Source organism: Bombina bombina, chromosome 4, assembly GCF_027579735.1.
Source record: "Bombina bombina isolate aBomBom1 chromosome 4, aBomBom1.pri, whole genome shotgun sequence".
Classification (NCBI taxonomy): Eukaryota; Metazoa; Chordata; class Amphibia; order Anura; family Bombinatoridae; genus Bombina; species Bombina bombina.
Window position 1 is genome coordinate 671,666,643 of NC_069502.1, and position 27,668 is coordinate 671,694,310.

Here is a 27,668-nt window from a genome sequence, read left to right on the forward strand (position 1 = left end):
ATTTGGGGATTTTCGAGAAGTGAATCGTCTAGTCTCCATGTTCTAGACACTATGGGGAGATCTGGCCAAATGATAGAGCAGGTGATAGGAGCATGGTCAGACCATGTAATGTTTCCTATGTCACAGCGGTCTATAAGAGAGAGGCCAGGAATAGGAATATAACCACAGTGGAGTGAGAGTAAAAACAATTTCCAATAGGAGTGTGTTTCTTTCCCTATCAACTTGTAGTGAAATCACCCTGCAAAGTGCTTCTAATTGATAAGTCAGTGCAGGCTATTGTGAGCTAGCAGTCTTGTATCGTTTTGTCCCTTTCACTATCTTAAACACTCTATTTCTTGTCAGCTTTATTTTTTGGCTGATAGAGTTCACCTCTCCTGTTTTGTCTGCTACCTTTTAAACTCAGTGTTTTTGCTGTAGTCAGTGACTGAGGTTTACCGGGTAGTGAGTTACTAAATGGAGGGGTGCTGTGTACTGCTGTCTCAGTATTTCCCAGTCTGGCAGCTTATCAAGAATGGTGCATGTTTTTAAAAGGGGAAGCTGGTGAAGATCATATGCAGGAGCATAGGCTATATGTGTCTATAGACAGACGTAACAAGTACCTGGATGTGACGCCGGTGAGTCGGCTGATGTTGCCTAAGAAATTCCTCTTGCACCCAAGTGGTATGTCCGTCGGCCGGTGCCTTTCAAACCTGCAATCCCAGCGTTGGCGTGATGATGCGGGGTAAGCCGGGTGCGTCCGAGCGATGCTAAGTGAGCTGAGGGAACGCAAGCTGTATCGGCAATTAGATTTAGTGAGTGGCGGGTGCTTACTGGTTTCTCTAATCCAGTCGTCCGGTGCGCAAACTTTTCAGGCCCTCACCTCCTCACCCGTGTAGGCCCCCGTTCCTCTATGGACTCATAGGTAAATTGCGGTTGTTAAAGGATTACCGCTTGAGTCTTGGCATGGTTGGAGACTAATAGGAGGTAGTGGGGAAAGAAATAAGGTATTCCTGCTCTCAGATTTAGCAATTAGTCGACGCTGGGGATGGGAGCCCTTCTAACTAGCGGCCATCTTCCAGCGTGGCCTGACTCCGCCCCCGAAAGAAAACATAATTTATGTAAGAACTTACCTGATAAATTCATTTCTTTCATATTGGCAAGAGTCCATGAGGCCCACCCTTTTTATGGTGGTTATGATTTTTTGTATAAAGCACAATTATTTCCAAATTTCCTTTGTTGATGCTTTCTACTTTCTTTATCACCCCACTGCTTGGTTATTCGTTAAACTGAATTGTGGGTGTGGTGAGGGATGTATTTATAGGCATTTTGAGGTTTGCGAAACTTTGCCCCTCCTGGTAGGATTGTATATCCCATATGTCACTAGCTCATGGACTCTTGCCAATATGAAAGAAATGAATTTATCAGGTAAGTTCTTACATAAATTATGTTTTTTATACTCTCTCAGTTTCTCAATTTATTTTAAATATTAAAATATTTTATTAGTTTATTACTGCCAGGTGATCATTATTACTGTGACAACCACTTGACACATACTGAAATGAAACTCCTTATTTAAACGGTGGGACTATATATTTATATGATGAGGCGTTAATAACGTTTTTTGTTATTTTTATGACAATCAGCTGGCAGTTGGATGGGCAAAGGACTATCCATTTGAAAGATGAGGATTTCTACAGTATGTTTAAATATGGAGTCTCAAGTTTGTATATGTATTGTGAGAGGGGGCAAAGGGGATACCCCAGTCCCATGATTTTGCTTCTTATGTCTCTGTTACTGTTATGTGATCACTGCAGCCATTGTTATCAGCTGGTAACATCTGGGGCATGTAACAGCTCCTTTTAATTATGGGCCTCTCCTCTTTAAATATAGGGGTAATTTACTCCATTGTATAGCTTATTTGTGGTTTGTGGGTCTCTTTTAAAGCCCAGAGCATAGTAAAATGCACATAATTGACAGGTGATGCCATTTATATGGCAATCATCTGCTATCTAAAGGGTCATGAAGGGTTATTTGAAAATGGGTAATCCCTTCTTTCATGTAAGGTGTATTGTGTGAATGCGTGTTGTAATACAACCTCTCTCTCAACTCAAGATTTTGCCAGCCACTTCAAAAACAAAATTGACTCTATCAGAAGTGAAATCAGCTCTCAACATACTACCAATCTCCCACCACCTCAAAAGCTCACAATCATCCAAAATTCAAATATCAAAAAATGCAGTTCTTTTGCCCCTGTTAACGAGGATGAAGTTTCTGACCTTATACTGTCCTCCCACCTCACTACCTGTCCCCTCGACCCCATCCCCTCACTGCTACTCCCCTCCCTCTCTTCTACCCTCACCCCCATACTCACACACATTTTCAACCTCTCCCTCAGCACTGATATATTTCCCTCATCTCTAAAACATGTACTGGTCACACCTATCCTCAAAAAACCTTCCCTCGATCCAACCTCCCCATCCAACTACCGCCCTATTTCCCTACTCCCTCTTGCCTCAAAGCTCCTAGAAAAGCTAGTATACGCACGTCTATCCCATTTCCTTACACTAAACTCTCTTCTTGACCCACTGCAATCTGGATTTTGTCCCCATCACTCTACAGAGACAGCAATTGTCATGGTTAGCAAACGACCTACTTACAACAAAATCCAAAGGCCAATTCTCTCTGCTTATCCTCCTTGACCTGTCTGCAGCCTTTGACACTGTTGTCCACCCTCTTCTGCTCCAAACCCTCCAATCCTTCGGCATCTGCGACACAGCTCTTTCGTGGTTCTCTTCCTATCTAACTAACCGTAGATTTAGTGTAGCCTTCTCCGGAGCATCCTCTGCCCCGTTACCACTTTCTGCTGGGGTACCTCAAGGCTCTGTCCTCGGTCCCCTTCTCTTTTCAATCTACACGTCATCATTAGGTTCCTTAATAAAGTCCCATGGGTTTCAATATCATTTGTATGCCGATGACACCCAAATCTACCTCTCTGCACCAGACCTACCTCCTTCCTTACTTACCCGTGTCACTAACTGTCTTTCTCATATCTCATCTTGGATGTCCTCTCACTACCTTAAGCTAAATCTCTCCAAAACTGAACTCCTTATTTTTCCCCCTTCTTCCAATGTCTCCACCCCCAAAATTTCTATAACTGTTGATAATTCCATCATTACTCCTACCCCACATGCCCGATGTCTTTGGGTCACACTTGAATCAGATCTTTCCTTCATGTCTCACATTCAGTCCTTGGCTAAAGCCTGCCGCTTCCACCTTAAAAACATCGCTAAAATTAGACATTTCCTTACACAAGATACAACTAAGATTTTAATCCACTCTCTCATCCTTTCCCGCCTCGACTACTGCAACTCCGTCCTCTCTGGTCTACCTAGCTGCCGCATAGCTCCTTTACAATCCATTATGAATGCCTCTGCCAGGCTCATCTTCCTTACTCGTCGATCTTCATCTGCTGCGCCTCTCTGCCAATACCTTCACTGGCTTCCTCTTGCCTCTAGGATTAAACACAAAATCCTCACTCTGACATACAAAGCTCTCAACTGCACTGCTCCCCCCTACATTTCAGAACTTGTCTCCAGATACTCTCCCTCCTGTCCCCTTCGATCAGCTCAGGATCTCCTCCTCTCCTCCTCTCTTGATTCTTCCTCACATTCCTGTCTACAGGACTTCTCCAGACTGGCCCCCATCTTGTGGAACTCCATACCTCGCTCCACAAGACTCTCCCCTAGTTTTAACAGCTTCAAGCGCTCCCTAAAAACTCTACTATTCATGGATGCTTACAACCAACACTAACCTTTCCTAACTCCATTGCTTTCCCCTTGAACCCCTTAGAATGTAAGCCTATGAGCCCAGCTGTTTGCAGATTGCCTTCATAAGAGCCGACTACAACAGTGAAACTCTCGACAGGGCCCTCTACCCACTTGATCCCTGCAAAAGCTATCCTGTATATTGACTATGTTTACAGCGCTGCTGAATCTGTTGGCACTCTACAAATACCTGATAATAATAATAATAGATAGATAGATAGTGGCCCCTGTCCTCCATACTGTAAATATATTAGGTGGGTGATTGCCTAAGCTGATTCCTTCCCCATGTGCAGTGTTTAAATTCCCCATGACTCAGATTGGAAAGGGGTCCCCTCAGAAGGACCACTAATAATAGGGCTAGATTGCAAGTGGCACGTTAACATTAGCTTGCGCAATATTAAAATATGGCACCCATGTTAACTTATGCTAATGTTACAAGTTGAAAGTAAATGCGACCACACAAGCGCAAACTAAATTTGTGCTCATCTGATTAGTATGACTGAAGTCCTTGTGTAAAATGTTATGGCGAAATAAAAAGCTGTATATAAAATATTAGGTGGCTCAAAATGTCCTAATATATAGATACTTAAAAAGAGTAAACGTAGTCCAAAGCTGATGATACTATTTTAGCATCATTATCTATCTATGATATTCAGCCTCTGTTGGAATGTATTTAATTATTAGTGAAACAAGAAAATATACATATATTACCATCAGTAGTTTATATAAAACAAGACTGACGATTATGTATATAAAACAAATATTTATTAATGTACAGTTGGGTATATACCCAGAGTTTAAGAATAAAAAATAATAAAAATAAAATTAAACAGACACCGGTGTCTCCCTATGCATATAGTATGCTTTGCATAATTGTGATATCAATATATTGAGAAATGCTATTCAAAGCATAAAATACATTACAATACACTATAATGAAATACTATTGTTAAAACATGAACCACACTTAATGCTCAGATACCTGATGTGATCCTTTCCTGTTCTTTTAAAGCCCTGCTGAGTTCTGCCCATTATTTCTTTAACTCTTTCAAATTAAGTTCACTTCTAAGTCCTTTAGGATGTCTTTGGCAATTATTTATTCACCAGTGGTTACTTATTTAGACAGTCAGATATTATTTAATTATATACATTCAATCTGTAATATTTTCACTACCTTAACTTATTAAGAAAAGTATTTTTTCATAAATAGTTTAAATTCTTAGCTTTGGAATGTGTGTTATGTTAAACAGAACATCTATATTTATTTGATCAGGGATCATCCTCTTAAAACTTCTATGGGAATGGTGTAATGATTCAACGTGTCTCCAAAAATGGTTCTAAAGAAACCTAAATTAAGAGACACTTGAAATATATATAGCTATATTAATATATTTAATGCACTTTAAATATGTTGTTTTTATGTTTTAGTTCTAAAAATGGATTGAAGTACTAGTTGCACATTCCAATAACTGTTAAAGGTATATTTGATACACAACTCAAATGACTACAATAAATATAATACAGTACATATTGCTACTGGTCATATTTGGATACTTGGTCAAACGTGATATAACTATTAATACAATTCTTAATCTTTTACTTTAATTTCTAAGTTAAGATTTAGTATAGAGTATAGAATGTGCCCTAAATCTTATAGGTACTGATTATCATATATCTTCCTAATAACTTATATTATCCTAATGTCATATAGTTATAACAAATTTAATTATGTTATGGATTGGAGTTAAATCCTATACAAAGTATATGATACTGGAGCTAGGGGAACGACACCGTCTAAGTATGTTCCGTTTACAATATTCCCGGTCATAATATGGAATTTAGACCCATTCACTGTTTAGGCCTTTTGGAAATAATGTGCCTAACTTATAGATTAATTGTGCTTCTTGATGGAGTAGTGTTTTTTCCAATTTACCACCTCTGCCATCTTCCTTTACTTTCCTAATGACCCAATTCATCATGTCTTATGGGTTGCCTTTATGTTGTTCTTTAAAATGTTTATACAGTCTGGTGTCATCTTTCTCCAATTCTATACTCCTAATATGCTCTCTAATTCTGTCCTTCAGTACTCGTTTGGCCTAAATATTGTAATTTGCATGAACATTGTAGTAGGTAAATTATGTTTTTGTCCGTGCATCTAATGATATCATTAATCTTAAACTCAACATTCGTGGTTGTAGATCTCACTGATTTTATCTTTTTGCTGAAACGGCAAGATTTGCAGTCATGACAGGGAAAGCTGCACCAAACACAACATAAATACATTAAATAAAGTTTAACACTCATATATACACTATCTAATAAATATTATTCATAGAAATATTAAAAATATAGTTATAAGGGTTAAAAGGAATTTTAAGGGAAAGGGCTATAGTGTGTGTACATATGCATACATATACATGTCTAAATATGTGTAAGTATGTATGTATATATCCATATGTATATGTGTGTATACATGTGTATTTATGTTTACATATACACATATATACACACATATACAACTGTATAAAACAGGAAAGGGATATAAAAAGATATCCAAGGAATTGAGAATGCAAATCAGCAGTGTTCAAACTCTAATAAAGAAGTGGAAAATGAGGGGTTCTGTTAAAACCAAACCACGGTCAGGTAGACCAACTAAAATTTCATCCACATCTGCCAGTATAATTGTTCGGGATGCAAAGACACCCCCACAAATAACATCAGGTGAAATACAGGACATGTGGTGTGGCTGTTTCAAGATGCACAATAAGGAGGCACTTGAAGAAAGATGGGCTGCATGGTCGGGTCGCCAGAAGAAAGCCATTACTACGCAAATGCCACAAAGTATCACGCTTGCAATACGCCAAATAGCACAGAGACAAGCCTCAGACCTTCTGGCACAAAGTCATTTGGAGTGATGAGACCGAAATTGAGCTTTTTGGCCACAACAATAAACGCTACATTTGGAGAGGAGTCAACAAGGCCTATGATGAAAGGTACACCATTCCTACAGTGAAACACGGAGGTGGATCGCTGATGTTTTGGGGATGTGTGAGCTACAAAGGCACAGGAAATTTGGTCAGAATTGATGGCAAGATGAATGCAGTATGTTATCAAACAGAACACCTCATTTTCCACTTCTTGATTAGAGTTTGAACACTGCTGATTTGCATTCTCAATTCCTTGGATATCTTTTTATATCCCTTTCCTGTTTTATACAGTTCAACTACCTTTTTTCCCCACAGATCCTTTGACAATTCTTTTTCATTCCCCATGACTCAGAATCCAGAAACGTCAGTGCAGCACTGGATGATAGATGCAAGGATATGTCAGGAGTTCAGAAACTCATTGACCTTTTATACACACACACTAATTACAAGCAAACAGATCACAGGTGAGGATGGTTACCTTTAATAGCCATTCAAACCCCTTTGTGTAAACTTGTGTGCATGTTATCAGGCCAAAATCACCAGGGTATGTAAACTTTTTATCAGGGTCATTTGGGTAGTTTCTGTTGTCATTATGATTTAAAAAAAGTAAACACAGTTGATTGATAATAAATGGCTTCAGCAAAACACTAACCATGAGTTAACGAAATGTTTTTGTGTTATCATTCATATTCTCTGAAAAATGGGCAAGAAATCATAAATTCTGCCAGGGTATGTAAACGTATGAGCACAACTGTATGTATTGTATATATACTTTGGAGCACTCAAATACCTGAAAACATGAAAATTTAATTTTATTAAATTTTATTATTTAACTATCGGTGAGATTACAAATTTTCCGCTAAATGGTGCAAAAATAACACCAACAAAATTACGTTATTGCACTCTCCATAGCGCTGCCATTACGAGTTACTGAAAAACCTCCTTGTGCCGTGCGTTATGGTGTTTTTAGCTCCATATTGCACAAAAGCCAAGGGCTGAGTTCACATGCTCGTGCATGCTTTCCCTCATAGACATCAATAGGGAGAAAGGAATGGCAAATCGCCATAACGCAACCCCATTGATGTCGATGGGGAAAAGAAAGTTACGTTAAAACCTAACACCCTAACATAAACCCTCAAGTCTAAACACCCCTAATCCGCCAACATTAATAAAAGTTATTAACCCCTATTCCACCACCCCTGATATCGCCGACACTAATAAAAGTTATGAACCCCTATTCCACCACTCACCAACATCGCCGACACTAGTAAAAGTTATTAACCCCTAATCGGCAGCCCCTGTCATGGCCGACACTAATAAAAGTTATTAACCCCTAATCCCCCCCAACATTGTCGACACCTAAATAAACCTATTAAGCCCTAAACCGCCGCCCCCCCACATCGCCAACACTATAATAAAGTTTTTACCCCTAAACCTCCAGCACCCCCATATCATAATTAATAAACTAAACCTATAAACTCCTAAACTTCCAGCCCCCCACATCGTAACTACTAAACTAAACCTATTAACCCCTAAACCTAACACACCCTAACTTTAAATTAAAATTACAATATAACTATCTTTAAATAAATAAAAACTTACCTGTGAAATAAAAAAACTAAGTTTAAACTATAAATTAACCTAACATAACTATGCTAATAAAATTTTAAAAAAACTACCAATTAAAACCCTAAATTTAATAACACTACGAAAAAAAATATGAAAAAATCTAACATTACAAAAAATAATAAACACTAAATTACGAAAAATAAAAAACTCTGATTACAAAAATAATAAATGAAATTATCAAAAATAAAAACAATTACACCTAATCTAATAGCCCTATAAAAATAAAAAAGCCTTCCAAAATAAAAGCCCCCTCTAACCTGCAATAAACTACCAATAGCCCTTAAGAGGGTCTTTTGTAGGGCATTGCCCTAAGTTAACAGCTCTTTTACCTAGAAAAAATACAAATTCCCCCAACAGTAAAACCCACCACCCAACCAACCCCTCAAAATAAAAAACCTAAGTCTAAAAAAAACCTAAGCTACCCTTTCCCCCTAAAGGGGCATTTGTATGGGCATTGCCCTTAAAAAGGCATTCAGCTTTTTTACGGTGCCCATCCCTAATCTAAAAAAAAAGCCCACCCCCCCAAAAAAAAAAAAAACTAACACTAACACCATAAAATCTACTCACGGTTCCTGAAGTCCGGACATCCATCCTTATCCAGTCGGCAAGAAGTCTTCTTCCAGGCTGCAACACCTTCATCCATCTCGGACACGTCTTCTATCTTCATCCTGGCATCGCAGAATTAAATCAGCCAATAGGAATGCAAGGTACGCCATTTAGAAACGGGTACCTTGCATTCAACTTCAGTGTACGGCAGTGATTGTATGAAGAGGATGTTCCGTGCAGGATGTCATCGCCCTCCAGGATAGCTCTGCACATAGTTAGTAGAACAGCCTCACCATTAGATAGCACACATGGGATTGGTAACTAATATCACCTTTAACTATTTGACTTAGAGAAACTATTGAGTTTTGAGTATATTACATCTATTTCAAGTGCTACAACGTTCTTCATAGGCTCTAGAGACAAATTAATCTCATTTACCACAGACAATAATGTCTATTTTCATTACTTTGCTAACTCACTTTTATATCCCTGAATAAACAAAGATTCATACTTTTAGGCTTTAGTTCATTAAGATAGCCATCGTTAACTCCTTCCTACTTTGTCAGACACAAGGCTGTCATGTATTCTAATTAGTATTACTTGGTTATTGCAGATCACCTTCTCTGATAACAATTAATTTCCGGTAGTATTAAAATCTCTGTACATGGGAGTTCTCTCTATATTAGTTACTTGATATTCTTTACATTTCAATGCCATTATTCCAGAAGATAATGTTAATGCCACATACCTATTTACATTGTTAGTCTGCCTAAAATTCTCCAGCAAGCTATGTTATTATAATCTTTAAGCTGAGAAGTATGGAAAGCTTATGTGAAGGTCCAGAAGTGGCCCTATTCCTCTCAGATATCCTCCGGCAATTATCATCTTTACTAGACCTGAGAGTCCAAGAGTGTCTCTAGCTCAATAGAGGAGGTGTAAATTGTACATAAGCTTAACTATAAGAAACACACTTCTAACAGCTCATATTTATAAATTCATAACCATTTGCCAATAATAAGCCCACACTTACAACTTATTTTCATTTCCCACAAATAGAGATTGAGATTAGGATTCACTACCTTAAATTTCTCAGTATCACCCTATGAGGCAAAACAATTACTAAGGGAGTCCCAATAAACCCCACAACCTCAGAAAATAAGGTATCTGTAATCTCAGACCTTACCATGATCTATTGTTTGTTCCTAAATCATCAAGCATAAAATCTTAAATTGTATCTCATACCATATGTTTTACTATTCTTATTCTTTATTAAGTTGTAACATGATTTGTCCATATTATTTCTTATGTTTACATGTTCATGCAACAACAAAGCTTTTATCAAAAGTTCATATATATGTTTTGCGCAATACCTTAATAAAAAAAAAATTGAAACAGAAGATGGGTACACTGTAGTCATAAAGGGATGGGCATGGTCAGCCACAATACTCAGGTAGGCTGTGGTGTTTAAACTATACTCAGTTGCTACTAAGGGGCCCAAATTGTGCCAAGAAAATATCCCCCACACCATTACACCACCTGCCTGAATCGTTGATACAAGGCAGGATGGATCCATGCTTTCATGTTGTTTACGCCAAATTCTGACCCTACAATCTGAATGTCGCAGATGAAATCGAGACTCCTCAGACCAGGCAATGTTTTTCTAATCTTCTATTGTCCAATTTTGGTGAGGCAGTGTGAATTGTAGCCTCCATTTCCTGTTCTTAGCTGACAGGAGTGGCACCCGGTGTGGTCTTCTGCTGCTGTAGCCCATCTGCTTTAAGGTTCAGCATGTTGTGCGTTCAGAGATGGTATTCTGCATACCTTGGTTGTACTGAGTGGTTATTTGAGTTACTGTTGCCTTTCTATCATCTCTAACCAGTCTGCCCATTCTCCTCTGACATCAACAAGGCATTTTCATCCACACAAATGCCGCTCACTGGATATTTTCTTTTTTTCGGACCATTCTCTGTAAACCCTAGAGATAGTTGTGCGTGAAAATCCAAGTAGATCAGCACAGACCAGCCCATCTGACACCAACAACCATGCCACGTTCAAAGTCACTTAAATCCCCTTTCTTCCCCATTCTGATGCTCGGTTTGAACTTCAGCAAGTCGTCTTTACCAAGTCTAGATGCCTAAATGCATTAAGTTGCTGCCATGTGTTTGGCTGATTAGCAATTTGTGTTACCAAGCAATTGAACAGGTGTACCTAATAAAGTGGCCGGGGAGTGTAAGAGAGAGAGGTATATATGTATTTTTTTTTTTAAAATCAATTATATATATATATACTTCAATTTAAAAATAACATATTCTTCTATGTGAAGAACATTGGAATGAATAATATTCATAACTACCTTTGGGTAGGACTATCACGGTGTCGGGCTAGCGTGCGAGGGATAAGTGTTAGGCTTTTCAATTAGGGCTTTTTTTTTTTAAGTCTATGGGGAGAAGTTAGCACGGTTGCAATATTCAAAGTCCTGAAGTTAGCATGCTTTGATTATCACTCATGCACAAACATTTTGCTTTCAATCTGTTAAACACACACTAATCTGCATTGTACCGGTTAATAATGAAAAAAATATCAGTATTAGCAATTGTTAAGCAGATCTTACAGATCTCTGTGCTGGTGTTTCATTATCTCTGTTTTTGACCAAATCCATCATTAACTTAAAAGCACAATGATCTATTTTCACTAAGATCCCACAGTGTGGTCAAATTATTAAGATGAGCAAAGCTCACTCCATTATACGTTGTAAATTCTTATTCCTATAACATTTACAATGAGTATGGTTTCACACAGTATTCACCATTGTCTAAAGTACCAAAGTATAGTAAGATCACAGCAAATATAACTCACTACATCAGAATGACAAGGTTTAAAATGCCTTATATGCTTGGCTTAATGCTTATAAAGGTTCACATTTTAATATTATGCTTTATTTATTTTGTTATGGCAAGGTTTCACATTGGGAGTGGAGGCAAGGTTTCCAGGTATGTGCTAGGTGGAGAGGGTTTGAATTTGCAAATTAAAGGGACATGAAAGCCAATTTTTTTCTTTCATGATTTAGAAAGAGCATGTCATTTTAAACAACTCTCTAATTTACTTCTATTATCTAATTTGCTTCATTCTCTTGATATCACTTGCTGAAAAGCATATCTAGATATGCTCAGTAGCTGCTGATTGGTTGCTGCACCTAGAGGCCTTGTGTGATTGGCTCACATATGTGCATTGCTATTTCATCAACAAAGGATATCTAAAGAATTGAGCAAATGAGATAATAGAAGTAAATTGGAAAGTTGTTTAAAACTGCATGCCCTATCTGAATCATGAAAGTTTAATTTTGACTAGACTGTCCCTTTAAAGAGAATATTATGGCTAGAGGGGTTACCAGCCTTGTGCCTTGTCTGTATTAGTGAAGACAAATGGTAAACTTGGGATTTGGTGTGAAAGATTTAAAGTTCATTCTGTATGTCATCTTGCAGGACCTAGCCCAAACTGTGAACAATCTAGGCAGTTGTATAACTCACTGGCAGACAACTGGTAGACCATTAGACTTTTGCAGCCCTTGGATGATTCTCTTGAAGCAATCAGGTTTTCTTTTTGGATCAGAAAAGAATGCCCACATTTTAACAGATCCTCTTGCACTCACTTACCTCTTCCTTAATTATCTCTCTCCCATACAGAGAGCAATTAAACTCACTTACCTCTTCCTTAATTATCTCTCTCCCATACAGAGAGCAATTAAACACATTTACTGTGGGACCAGTATAAGGGTTAAAACTACTGTGTAGCCTATTCAGGGACTCAGGGCTGAATATGGAGCATTTTAGTAAACATGGGTGGCTTTTATTACTGCGGGTTCCATGTTGCTCATATTTTTTTTTTTGTTTTTTTTTTAAAACACATATGGCCAAATTACAAGTGGCACACTATTTAGCACTTTTGCTCGCACAAAAACATAATTTTTTTTAATGGGTGTTGATTAGCATGTGTATTTACAAGTTGAAATTAAGGACTGTAGATATCACAACCGCATTAATTTTTTCTCCCATTAAACTTTAAAAAACACTTGTCGGTTGCGTGCTAACCTGACAGGAGATAAACCTACAGCACTAATCCAATGATAGTTTAAATTCCAATGTTCTTTACATTAAAGAAAATGTTCTATTTATCTTTAAATAGATATTTCTAGATATGTGTAATGTATTTTTTGTAACTATATATTTATATAAATATATATAGCTATATGTATATACAGATAATGTATATAGGAATATCTATTTAAAAATACATAGAACATTTTCCCTTTATGTGAAGAACAATGGAACGTAAAATATTTACAGTGCATTTACACTAAAAATTATTTTTCTTGTTTTCAGGTATTTGACTGGAAAGGGCTCCAAAGTAAATATACATATGTATACATGTGTTTATATGTGTATATATGTATGTATATACACATATAAGCATATACACACATGTATACAAATATATGCATCTGTATATATGCATACATACACATTCATATGTATGTATATATAAATTATAGCCCTTTCCATTCAAATACCTTGTCATATACCTTCTAACCCTTATAACATTGTATTTTAATCTATTTATGTTGTGTTTAATGCAACTTTTAGCCCTAAGCCTTTATGAGAGGTCTTCAGACACGCTAAATTTAGTTTGCACTTGTGTGATCCCGTTTAATTTCAATTTGAAATAGGCGCGCAAGTTAATGCGGGCAAGATATTTTAATATCACACTACGCTAACATTAGCGTGCCACTTGTAATTTAGCCCATAATCTCAGGATAAAAACAAGAAATATTTCTACAAACAAGTGTTAACATGATATTTGTTACAGGTGTAATGCGATTATTTTCATTAAATGAAGTAAAAGCTAGAATCTATAATACATGCCTGATCACAGCACTTGTATATCCTGAGTATTTATTAGCATCTTAGTTAAAAGAAGTATAGGCTAATCCAGCCCTATGTAATGGAGAACACGTGCCATAAAGCAGTAAAAGTAAAAATCGGAGGATTTATTGTTACGAATCCATTTGTTGCTGGCAAAGCCTAGAACAGAAGAAGCATAGTTCATTGAATTTGAAAGCTATGATTAGATTGTATTTCATGCCAATATTTTCTTACTATATCTTAGATCTCATTGCTGAAGCAAAATCTAGAGATGCAGCTGTGCCAGTCCCAGAGTGCTTTACAACAGCTGCAGTCACAGTTCAGTCAAGAGCGCCAGCGTCTTACTAAGGAGCTTCACGAGCTGGAGGAAGAGCATCAGCACAGGCAGAAGTCATTGCAAGAAGCACACATGATTGCATTCCAAACCATGGAGGATACAAAGGACCAGGAGCAAAAGGCAAGTGCATGTTAATCAATAGAATGTCTGCCATTACTTCACTACTATATCCTGCTTTTAATAACTACAATGGGTTCAATGACAAACACTGTATAAAGTTTTATCAAATCTATACATTTTTCATTGGGATAAGTTGTATTCACTTTCACTATCACTAGAGATCAAATTCTCACTGCTTGGTACAGTCAGAAGATAGTTCTCACATTATTTTATTAGGATATTTTCCCATTTTTACGAAGTATTTTCATAGCCAAATAACATCACCGTTTTTGTTTATAGAATTTGTTGTGTATCTAAACTGTCTTAGAACAACAATGCTGCTGATGATGATGAAACTAAACAGAATAAATTACTATTTTGACGTAAATTACCAAAATGTATTAGGTTTTGAAGCAAACTTGTTTGTGTCAGATAAAATAGTTTATAGTTTAAAAAATAATTTCTTCAATTATTACAACACCAAGGTACGTAAAACATTTTACAATCATATACATAAAAGACAACATACAATAAAGACTTGTGTTTGTGGTTGCTTTTGCTATAAACATCTGAAAAAATGCCCTTTTTAAACCTAGTTTACAATTATATGTAAAATACCTCACCACATGTCCTTAGAGAAGAATAGATTTACTGTTCCATATGATTATATTTTTCTACGTCTGGCTCCTATTTCAAGCTTTTTGAATTTGATTTGCAAAAACTTGGTTTCTGGCTTCATTCTCTATTATATTTCAATCGATAATAAGCTTTGTTGTTTGAATTAGCTAAGCCATCGGAATTACATATATGATGTAACCAGAACACCATGGGGCCGATTTATCAAGGGCCCAATGGCCCCTGATGCCCCTGTTTCCGCGCGAGCCTTCAGACTCACCGGAAACAGCAGTTATGAAGCAGCAGTCTTAAGACCGCTGCTCCTTAACTGGTCCACCTTCTCTGAGGCAGCGGACATAAATCCGCCCGATCTCATACGATCGGGCTGATTGACACCCACCGCTAGCGGACGATTGGCCGCGAATCTGAAGGGGGTGGCATTGCATAAGCAGTTCACAAGAACTGCTTGTGCAATGATCTGTCGGCATTTATCGATTTCTGTCGGACATGATACGCTGAGCGGATCATGTCAGACAGACCGATGATAAATCTGCCCCCATGTTTTCATACACTCATATTGGGTAAACATACAAAAAACAATGAAGTAACAGGATATTCTCAGGTTTTTCATACAAGGTTCCACAGACATAGAAAGAATTATAAAATATGGCAGTTATTATCTGTTGATGATAACTGTATAATCTGTTTGAATGCAGGGTCTTTCACTTTACCATATATATAATATAATATATATCATTTCATAATGTGAAACACTTTCATATAAATTTTGCATAATTTTTAATTAAATATTTAAACATCTAATCACTTAAATATTAAAATCTTTCTGATCCTGTTTATTGATATTTTTTGTCTTCCGATCAGTCGGGGGTAGGTTCTGAGTGATTGCAATCCAAATTATAAAAAACATTTCCATATTAGGAAAAGTTCAGATTGGCTCCAACTAGATAGCGGGAAAACCACCCAAATAATAAATTGACATCCATAGCTTTGGCGATTACAATCCTCGCGAATACAGGTTTTGCACCGCAACAAAATGGCCACCTCAAATTCAACATACTAAGGGTGTTGATAAATAAAGTGTGAAATGGTCTTTTTGACATGTTTGCATGTATTACGAGATGATTTGGAATAATTTTATTATTTTGCATATGTGCAATACACTCTGAAACAACCACAGATGCCATTTTAGATTTATATATCAATATATGGTCTAAATTTATTAAACCTATATTCAGCACTATTGAATAGTCCCACGGTAGTGAGCAAGACAGACATTGACATATATATGTGTTTGATAGGCAGATATGAGATACAGGTATACCTCACTTTACAGCGCTTCACTTTACAGCGCTTCGCTAATACAGCGCTTTGTGGAGCTGAAGTTCAACCTCCAAGGATTTTAAAACAGTGATGTAATCTTCGTAAGATTGCAAGAAAAGTGACTGGCACCATTTTGTTATGCTAACTTCACTCTGTTTATAGCATTACAGTGCAATCTGTGTCTCAGTACTATAGTCTGGCAAATTGTACTACAGTGATTGTCATTATTTTACAGGTACAGTATTTATTGAATACTGCGCTGTGCGAGTGTTAAACTAAACTTAGCACTATTGCACACCAAATATAAGTTAGTGAAAACATGTTTTTAAGTTTTTAAACACACTGGCAAGTGAAAAGAAAGCTAAAACTGCCTTGTTTCACTTTAAGGCGGTTTTCACTTTACAGCGGGGCTCCGGTCCCTAACCCGCTGTATGAGCGGGGTATACCTGTATCTCGTACAGCTAATGAGATCTGCAGAGAACACGAGAAAATGGAAATCATGACTGCAACATTGAGACCAGCGGTCATTATCTTTGTTTATTTCATACTCACATTTTTGTTCTTCTTACAGTTATAAAAATGTGTCCAAGAGAAACCCCATTCTTTACAGGGAGAGTGAGGTTTGAAAATCACAGTCTGGACTATGTACAGTGGGAATCTTGAAGTTGCGGCCTGTGCAGTTGGTTTTTAAAACTGGTCTATCCAGTGAGTTCTGCAAATTTGGACTATCTTTAAAACCTTGTCACCTAGCAGTTTCACAATTTACAGTTTGAGAACTGTTAAAATTCTGTTTTAAAAGATAAGTTGCAGCCACTTTCTTCTTATGGAAATTAATATTGCACACTGTTCTTCTTGATTGTTGCTGAAAATCTTGCCAAAACGGAAAACAAGGTTTTCTTAATGAGTTAAAAAAAAAATACTTTTGACAAAAGTTTTAAAAACATCATTGATGATACATACCCAGTATACCCATAATGTCTATATACAAATTGTATTCATATTGTTAAACACTTATAAGCACCACTCTATCCAATTGCAAAACACACATACATTAATTAACTCATTTGGTATTTTAGTGGTAGGCATCCATTATAGTATGTTCTGAGTGCCTATGTGGGAAAGTAGAGATCAAATCTTGTGTGAGTTAAGAATGTGGTCTATGTTTGACTCCGAAAGATTGTGATCACTTTGTTAAAATTGTAGTTCTCAAAACAGAAAGATTGTGAAATCAATCCTAATATTAGTCATATTTTAGTCACATAGAGGTTCCTTTGTTTACGTATAAGATTTAAGCTATAAAATAAAACCAATATGAAATATGTTTTCTGATGGATCAGAATACCACTGATTAAGGGTTTCAATGATTTCCACTTTTATCCTTTCCTCACTATAGTTTGGGCTGCATTTATCAAATTACCAATGGACAGAGTTTCCTACTTGAGAATCTGTCCACCCGTGATCTCGGGGAGCGGGAAGTGAACTCTGTATGTCTTGTACAGTGCTGGGACTGTCAATCACCCCAAGTGAGTGTGTTTGGAGTGTTTGAGCTCTGCCACCTCTAAGGTTGTGGAGAGGCAATCTTAACTTGTGGCAAGCAGGCTCGTGTGAGTGAACCTTCCCCATAAGGGCTCCTAAGCAGCTTCCACTGCTTGATAAATGGAGTACAATGTGTCTATTTGGTCTTTAATACCACAATGTAGAACTTTAAGTCTGCTATTTAGTCTTACAATAAATCTTAATTGCTCTTGGTCTTTTTTTTTTTTTTTTTTTAAACAGCTATAAGAGAGGCATTTTCCTAATAGCACTAAAAGCATCCAAACTTTGTAATGGAAGAAGTATTTACAAGAAAATTGCTCTCTTGGCAGTAAAGCAATTTGTATAAAGCTTTAGGATAATCCGTCAAATTTTGCTGTCATTCTTTTCTATGTGTAATTTATATCCTCCAACTCAAATTAAATACTTAATTCTAGCTATTTTATCCAACTGTATATCTTGTTCTGCTTCACAGGAACTTGAAGATCGGTTGCATCAGAAATACTTAGAGGAGCTTCAGACTGTAAAAGATGCACACAAGCAGGTCATGGAAGTGCTGCGGCTTGAAATGGAGCAGGAACTTCAGACTTTACGCTTTGAGCTTGAAGATGAGGGGAAAGCTATGCTAGGTATAAATTGCTCACTGAGGAAAACAATTACTGACTTCATGCACATATGCAATGTCTTTTAAATCAACACATTTAGTGCCAAATTATGAGTGGAGAGCTAACAGATACACGCATGGTTTATTGCGGGTGCTTGTGCGTGTTGGGTTTTTGCACTCGTATTACTAGTTGAAGTTAATCACGATCGCTTGAGTGCAATTAAAGTTAACGCTTGTTGGGATAGCGCGTCCTCAGAGCTCTGGTTAACTGTTTTACAAAACAAAAAAGTGTCACAAAACACATAAAAAAATCATTATAAAGTACAGTTACATTCATAATAAGACCATCTAATAAAAATTATTGCAAAAAAATAATGCACAAATAAGTTATATGGGTTTAAAGATATGAGGTCTCAGACAGACAAAGGGCTTTAAGATTGAGATACATACATATACATGTATAAAGATGTACAGTGTATATGTATATATATATATATGTGTGTGTGTGTGTGTATATATATATATATATATGTTTATATGTTTGTACATATGAGTATATATGTATTTACAGACATATATAGATATAAATACATGTGTGTATATATATATATATATATATATATATATATATACAGTATATATATATATATATATATATATATATATATATATATATATAAGTTCATTAAAGCTCCTATGCAATATTCATAGAATATGGTGGGGATTCAGAAGTTAGTTAACCGGAGCTATAGTCAATATAGAGACAAACCCTGTATTCTGTTTTACACATTTGGTGAGGGTCCTTTGATCGATACACTCTTTGTTTTTTGATGTTTTTCAGAAGTTTATCCTGATTTAACATTATTCTTGTATGTTATGAAGGTTTTGTCAAATGGAGTAATAGTTAAGACTAAGGGGTAGATTTACTAAAAGTCGGGCGGTTCAGTACTCTGGACAGCACTTTTTTATTGGTGGATGAATTTATCCACCAATCAGCAAGAACAACCCAGGTTGTTCACCAAAAATGGGCCGGCATCTAAACTTACATTCTTGCATTTCAAATAAAGATACCAAGAGAATGAAAACAATTTGATAATAGGAGTAAATTAGAAAGTTGCTTAAAATTGCATGCTCTATCTGAATCACAAAATAAAAAATTTGGGTTCAGTGTCCCTTTAAGGAGCAACGGTCTTACGACCGCTGCTTCTTAACTTCCGTTTCTGACCAAAAACGATGGGGCATCGATGCAGCATTCTCTGCTTAATAAATCAACCCCTTAAGGTTTAATAAAATAACTTAAAAGAAGAAATCATTTAACTTTCATCCTGTTTTAACAAATACTTGTCTTATCCTTATAAAAGGCTGAGAAGTAGACAGTACACTGCTGAAATGGCCTAAAGCAACTTGTAATTCACATAGTTGTATTTTTCTGCACCTTGGATAAATAAAGTAAGGGCTAGATTACTAGTGGATCTCAATTGTTTGCGCCCGAGCTATAAGGGGTATATTGTGAGGGTTTGTGCTCATCGGGCTTACCGCTCGTATTGCAAGTTGAAAATAAATGCGATTGTGTGAGCGCAATTGCAGATTAAGGCTAGAATCATTACCGCGACTTCAGAGCTCTGGTTAACTGTTTGCAAAAATAAAAAGTTGCACAAAACATATCAAAATACATTACAAAGTAGAGTTACACTCATAACAACACTGTGTAATAAAAATTATTAGAAAATAATATTGCATACAAAAGTTATAAGGACTCAAAGATATGAGATCTTGGGTTTTAGAGAAGAAAAAAAAGCCGGCAAAGGGCTTTAACATAGAGATACATACATATGCATGTAAATGTATGTATATTTATATACTGTATATATTTATATATATATATATAGAAAACAGGCAATGGGAAGGCACTCACCGTTATCAATAAATCACTTTATTTCTTGTGAGTGTGTGCTGGTTCCCCTCTGCATATTACAAAGTATATTTATATATACACATATTCAGGCATATATATGAGTGCATTGGAGCCCTTTACCGTTAAGTGGATGAAAACATATTTATGCAATATTCATATTTTATAAAGGTTTTAACTATGTATTTACTGTAAATATACATTTCAATGTTATGCACAAAGCAGAATATGTTCTAAGTATTTCTAAATAGATATTCCTATATATATATACCTATATATAATCATCTATATATATAGGTAAAAAATATATATATTTGTGCAAAAAAACACCAGATATATTTAGTAATCCGTATTTAGGAATAAATGGAACATATTCTGTTATGTAAAGAACATTGGCATATGAAAAATTTATATTTTAATGTCAGGTTAGCGCAAATGAGAATATGAGATTGTGGTTGCGCAAGAGTGGGTGTTTCTCTCTATTGACTTCTAGGGGGGAATATGTGAACGTGCACGCGATATTCTAACTTCAAATTTTTGCACTAGTCGGGTTACCGCTAGAGCGAAAACAGTTTATTTTTAACATCTTATACGAGCGTAACCCGACAAGCATACAAATCTTAATTCTAGCAAAATTAGCGCTCCAGCAGCAGCGCAAAATACAGCTCCACTTGTAATCTAGCTCTAAGTGAGTACTAAATTTATTCTTGCTCAAAATATAAAAGGGAAGGCTAATTGCTGAAATTGTTTGATAAATCAGTTTTGGTAAATTTGTTGGGGTATAAACAATTTGAATGAGTTCACACTATAATATATATATATATATATATATATATATATATATATATATATATATATATATATATATATATATATGAAACATCACACTTTAGTAACGTTATATTTGGCACGTTTTTATTACAACATAAGATTTAAAAAAAGGCATCAATTGCAGTTGTTCTGTTTGTATATATAATACACAATAAAACTGTAATAAAACATCTTGTAAAGATGTAAAAGGGACATTACATTTTTTTTTTTATTTCATGATTCAGATAGAGCATGCAATTTTAAACAACTTTCTAATTTATTTCTATTATCAAATTATTATTATTATTATTATTATTTTATTCCAGTATTTGTTTATTAAGATGACTTTTTCAGATACAACAAAAAAATAAACATAATGTTACATATCACTGGATACAGTTAAATGAAATGGAGATCATGCATCAAAAGCAAAATCCTTAAAACGCATGAGTCTTTATCCTGCAGTGAAGTAGATCCTAAAGCCAAACAAGTCGAACAAAGGTTGAGATGAGTGTAGCCAAACCAGTACAACATCAGTTCAAGGAGAATTACTGTCAAAGACTTGTGAAATTAGATAAAGGGGCCTATTTATCAAAGGTCTTGCGAACCTGATCCGGCAGTGCGAGACCTCGCTGAATGCGGAGAGCAATACGCTCTCCGTATTCAGCATTGCACCAGCAGCTCACAAGAGCTGCTGGTGCAACGCCGCCCCCTGCAGACTTGCGGCCAATCGCCCGCCATCAGGGGAGTGTCAATCAACCCGATCGTACTCGATCAGGTTGATTTCTGGCGATTCCTGGCCGCCTCATCAGAGCAGGCGGACAGGGTTATGGAGCAGCGATCTTTGTGACCGCTGCTTCATAACTGCTGTTTCTGGCGAGTCTGAAGACTCGCCAGAAACACGGGCCCACAAGCTCCAGTCGGAGCTTGATAAATGGGCCCCATAGAGTGTACAACTATAAAATCTGTATTGCGGCAAACAATAATTGTTAATTTAAACCTCAAGTATGTTGTCTTATGTACTAGTAATTTCTGAAGACATCAAACCCTTAAATGTATCTAATTACTTTATCACTATTTTACCCTATCTAGTATAACTCATCATTTGTCAATCTTTATTCCAGAAAGTATTGTAATATCCAATCTATATTTTTGTCCCCTACTATCATATCTAAAATCTAGGTCTAGAAACTTCCCAGGGGAGCAGGAAAACAAACAATAAATGGGGAAAAGAAGGAAAAAGAAAGATATGAAATTCAGGGAAAAAAATTGTGTAAATTGCATTTCTAAAGATGGTCATTCTGTAAATGTCTATATATCCAAGGATTCTATATATTCCAATAAGAGTTAAGTTTGTCATGGCTCTGATAAAAGCTTTTTTCCATTCCAGCAACATATTCTACATGTTCTATAATATTCTATTTGGGGGGAAGATTAGGTAATTTTCCAATTTCTTGCAATCATAATTTAAAAGCGGCAAAAATAAAGACTGCTAGTGGTCCATTTATTAAGCAGTGGATGCTGCTTCAGAGCTGAAACGGAAGTTAAGAAGCAGCGGTGCTCCTTAACTTCTCCGCCACCTTCTCCGTCTTGACGGCACCTGCTAGCGGCAGATTGGCCGGCAGTGAGCAGGGGGAAGAATTGCACATATATTTCACCAGAAATGCTTGGGCAGTGTTAAATGCCGACAGCGTATGCTGTCTGCATTTAGCAAGGTCGAGCGGACATGATTCTCTACATTAAATCATTTCCGCTCACCTCTTAATTAATCTACCCCCTAGACTTTTTAGTGTTTTTTGTAATTTGTGTGGAAAAATATTAAAAAGACCAATCTCGGGGGACATACAAACCTCTATACTCAATTCCTTACATATGGTAAACAACTCATGCCAACACACTTGTACTACAGGGCAACTCCACCATATATGTAGATCTGAACCCCTTTCACCCCAGTTTCACCATCAATTCGGGGAATTTTTTCGAACGGATTTGTAAGAGCCTTAATGGTGTGTAGTGCCAACGTAGGAGTATTTCCATCTTAATGGGAGGAGAGTCCATGGCTTCATTCATTACTTGTGGGAATTAAGAAACTGGCCACCAGGAGGAGGCAAAGACACCCCAGCCAAAGTAGCTCCCCCACTCCCCTCATCCCCCAGTAATTCTTTGCTTTTCGTCACAGGAGGTTGGCAGAGAAGTGTCGGAAGATTCGGAGTAGTCTCTTATGGAGGGTAGTACTCTTCGAGATGGGACTGGAGTTTTAAGTAGTCCTGTCAGCCTCTCAGTGAGAGCATGGGTGAAAGTTAGAGTCAGGAGATGCAGGGAGAGTCTTTCTGCGAAAGCATCCTGACTCAGATTAACAGCTCCATTAGCAATCAGCGTTGACGAGTTTCGCTGCCTGCGTTCTGCTCTCAAGTCCACGTCAAGAGTGATGCTACTACCCTGTCACACTTGAAAGGACGTGTTCTTGTTCCATGGCGTAGACTCTGGTAAGATCGTTTCATTTATATACATATAACGCAAGAAGACAGGGTCACAGTGTGTCTGCTTTTATCTGTATAGAATCAAGGGTTAATATCCTCGGAAAGGGGGTTATTGAACAGGGGGGGGGGGGTTGTATGCATAATATCTTTATTGTGTTTAATGCTGCGACATGTGTGAGATGAGGCTCTGTCAATGTGTAAACAGTCAGTTTTCTTTAGCGAGAGATCGATGCGGGCCTTTTTGGCTTGTTTTCTCTCTAGTGCAGGGGCGGTCCTCCATGTGAACGGGTGTGGCCTCTTTAAAGGGCCACTAAACCCAAAATCTTTTTTTCATGATTCATATAGAGAATACAAATTTAAACAACATTACAATTTACTTATATTATTTATTTTGCTTCATGTTTTAGATATCCTTAGTTGAAGAAAAAGCAATGCACATTGGTGAGCCAATCACACTTGGCTTCTATGTGCAGCAACCAATTGGCAGCTACTGAGCATATCTAGATATGCTTTTCAGCAAAGAATATCAAGAGAATAAAAGAAATTAGATAATAGAAGTAAATTAGAAAGATGTTTAAAATTGCATTCTCTTTCTAAATCATGAAAGAAAAAAATGTGGGTTTCATGTCCCTTTAACTTCCTCTTTCCTGACCGACGGTTGTAGGAGACGAAGCGGTTTCTCTGTGGTCCGGGTCATTGGAGATGGTGAGTGCCACGGCCATTAGGGTATAAAGGTGCCATTTTATTTCTATCTAGTCCGTAATAAAGGTAGAAGCTATAGAGGACTCTGATATGTTAGAGGATACTCCCTCTTTAACAAAACCTAATAACTGTGTCTAGTAAGGAGGTTCCGGTTGATCCACCTGCTCAACTCTGTTCCACATATTTTGATAAAATTGCAATATCTAAAAAGAATAAGATATTTAGTACAACTGAGCTGTCTACTTCTGAGGGTTCTCCGTCCCGCGAGGTGCGTTCCCTACATTCATCTCAGATTGCACTTGCAGCTCCCAAGGGCACTACTAATCCTCCCATGGGAGGGGCCCTTTGGCCGCCAGATTTCGCTGATTAGTTACAAACGGCAGTTTCTGCGGCCTTCAATGCCTTACCACGCCCTGCTAAGCGCAAGCGAAATGTGAAACATAGCTATCCATCCCAGGGGTCATCTACTCCATTGGATGTCTCTTACAGGTTATCCACTGATGAAGACGACTCTGACTCTTCAGAGGACTCTCTTTCTTGGTCGGAATCGGCGACTTCTAGACCTCCGTCTGTGGAGGAGCCAGACTTTAAGTTTAAAATGGAGCATTTGCGTTTTCTGTTAAAAGAGGTGCTTGCTACATTAGAGGTTCCTGAACTGAAACTGCCGGATGAACCTTTGATCCCTAAACTAGATAGGGTTTACGAGGTCAGGGTGGTACCTCAGACCTTCCGGGTCCCCGTTAAGATGGCTAATATTATTAAGAACAAATGGGAGAAACTTAGATCGTCCTTTTCCCCCTCTACTTCTTTTAAAAAACTGTTCCTCGTTCCGGACTCGCAGCTTGAGCTGTGGTGGGCCATTCCTAAGGTGGATGGTGCTATCTCCACGCTCGCTAAGGGAACAACTATCCCGCTCAAAGATGCTCCATTTTAAAATTCAAGGAGCCCATGGATAAAAAATTGAAGTCCATGTTGAGAAAGATGTTTCAACTCGCGGGGTTTGTTTTTCTCCAACATAGGTGTGTCCGGTCCACGGCGTCATCCTTACTTGTGGGATATTCTCTTCCCCAACAGGAAATGGCAAAGAGCCCAGCAAAGCTGGTCACATGATCCCTCCTAGGCTCCGCCTACCCCAGTCATTCTCTTTGCCGTTGTACAGGCAACATCTCCACGGAGATGGCTTAGAGTTTTTTAGTGTTTAACTGTAGTTTTTATTATTCAATCAAGAGTTTGTTATTTTAAAATAGTGCTGGTATGTACTATTTACTCTGAAACAGAAAGGAGATGAAGATTTCTGTTTGTAAGAGGAAAATGATTTTAGCAACCGTTACTAAAATCGATGGCTGTTCCACACAGGACTGTTGAGAGGAATTAACTTCAGTTGGGGGAACAGTGAGCAGACTTTTGCTGCTTGAGGTATGACACATTCTAACAAGACGATGTAATGCTGGAAGCTGTCATTTTCCCTATGGGATCCGGTAAGCCATTTTTAAATAAGGGCTTCACAAGGGCTTGTTAAGACTGTAGACATTTTCTGGGCTAAATCGCTTCATATATAACATATTTAGCCTTGAGGAATCATTTAATATGGGTATTTTTGTAAAATAATATCGGCAGGCACTGTTTTAGACACCTTATTCTCTAGGGGCTTTCCCTAATCATAGGCAGAGCCTCATTTTCGCGCCGGTATTGCGCACTTGTTTTTGAGAAGCATGACATGCAGTCGCATGTGTGAGGAGCTCTGATACATAAAAAAGACTTTCTGAAGGCGTCATTTGGTATCGTATTCCCCTTTGGGCTTGGTTGGGTCTCAGCAAAGCAGATACCAGGGACTGTAAAGGGGTTAAAGATAAAAACGGCTCCGGTTCCGTTATTTTAAGGGTTAAAGCTTCCAAATTTGATGTGCAATACTTTTAAGGCTTTAAGACACTGTGGTGAAATTTTGGTGAATTTTGAACAATTCCTTCATACTTTTTCGCAATTGCAGTAATAAAGTGTGTTCAGTTTAAAATTTAAAGTGACAGTAACGGTTTTATTTTAAAACGTTTTTTGTACTTTGTTATCAAGTTTATGCCTGTTTAACATGTCTGAACTACCAGATAGACTGTGTTCTGAATGTGGGGAAGCCAAGGTTCCTTCTCATTTAAATAGATGTGATTTATGTGACACTGAAAATGATGCCCAAGATGATTCCTCAAGTGAGGGGAGTAAGCATGGTACTGCATCATTCCCTCCTTCGTCTACACCAGTCTTGCCCACTCAGGAGGCCCCTAGTACATCTAGCGCGCCAATACTCCTTACTATGCAACAATTAACGGCTGTAATGGATAATTCTATCAAAAACATTTTAGCCAAAATGCCCACTTATCAGCGTAAGCGCGACTGCTCTGTTTTAGATAATGAAGAGCATGAGGACGCTGATGATAATGGTTCTGATATGCCCCTACACCAGTCTGAGGGGGCCAGGGAGGTTTTGTCTGAGGGAGAAATTTCAGATTCAGGGAAAATTTCTCAACAAGCTGAACCCGATGTGATTACATTTAAATTTAAGTTGGAACATCTCCGCGCTCTGCTTAAGGAGGTGTTATCCACTCTGGATGATTGTGAGAATTTGATCATCCCAGTGAAAATATGTAAAATGGACAAGTTCCTAGAGGTCCCGGGGCCCCCAGAAGCTTTTCCTATACCCAAGCGGGTGGCGGACATTGTAAATAAAGAATGGGAAAGGCCCGGTATACCTTTCGTCCCTCCCCCCATATTTAAAAAATTGTTTCCCATGGTCGACCCCAGAAAGGACTTATGGCAGACAGTCCCCAAGGTCGAGGGGGCGGTTTCTACTTTAAACAAACGCACCACTATACCCATAGAAGATAGTTGTGCTTTCAAAGATCCTATGGATAAAAAATTAGAAGGTTTGCTTAAAAAGATGTTTGTTCAGCAAGGTTACCTTCTACAACCAATTTCATGCATTGTCCCTGTCACTACAGCCGCGTGTTTCTGGTTCGATGAGCTAGAAAAGGCGATCGATAGTGATTCTCCTCCTTATGAGGAGATTATGGACAGAATCCGTGCTCTCAAATTGGCTAATTCTTTCACCCTAGACGCCACTTTGCAATTGGCTAGGTTAGCGGCGAAAAATTCTGGGTTTGCTATTGTGGCGCGCAGAGCGCTTTGGTTGAAATCTTGGTCAGCGGATGCGTCTTCCAAGAACAAATTGCTTAACATTCCTTTCAAGGGGAAAACGCTGTTTGGCCCTGACTTGAAAGAGATTATCTCTGATATCACTGGGGGTAAGGGCCACGCCCTTCCTCAGGATAGGTCTTTCAAGGCCAAAAATAAACCTAATTTTCGTCCCTTTCGTAGAAACGGACCAGCCCCAAGTGCTACGTCCTCTAAGCAAGAGGGTAATAC

General features: G+C 37.5%; 1 protein-coding gene across 1 annotated transcript in view; it reads left to right on the forward strand.

The window, feature by feature from the left end:
* The window catches only part of FAM184A (family with sequence similarity 184 member A), a 573,060-nt gene that overhangs the window by 431,281 nt on the left and 114,111 nt on the right, over nucleotides 1-27,668 (forward strand). The window contains exons 10-11 of the mRNA XM_053710789.1: nucleotides 14,069-14,281; nucleotides 18,225-18,378. Coding sequence (XP_053566764.1) covers nucleotides 14,069-14,281; nucleotides 18,225-18,378 — 367 coding nt within the window. The remainder of the gene's footprint in view (nucleotides 1-14,068; nucleotides 14,282-18,224; nucleotides 18,379-27,668) is intronic.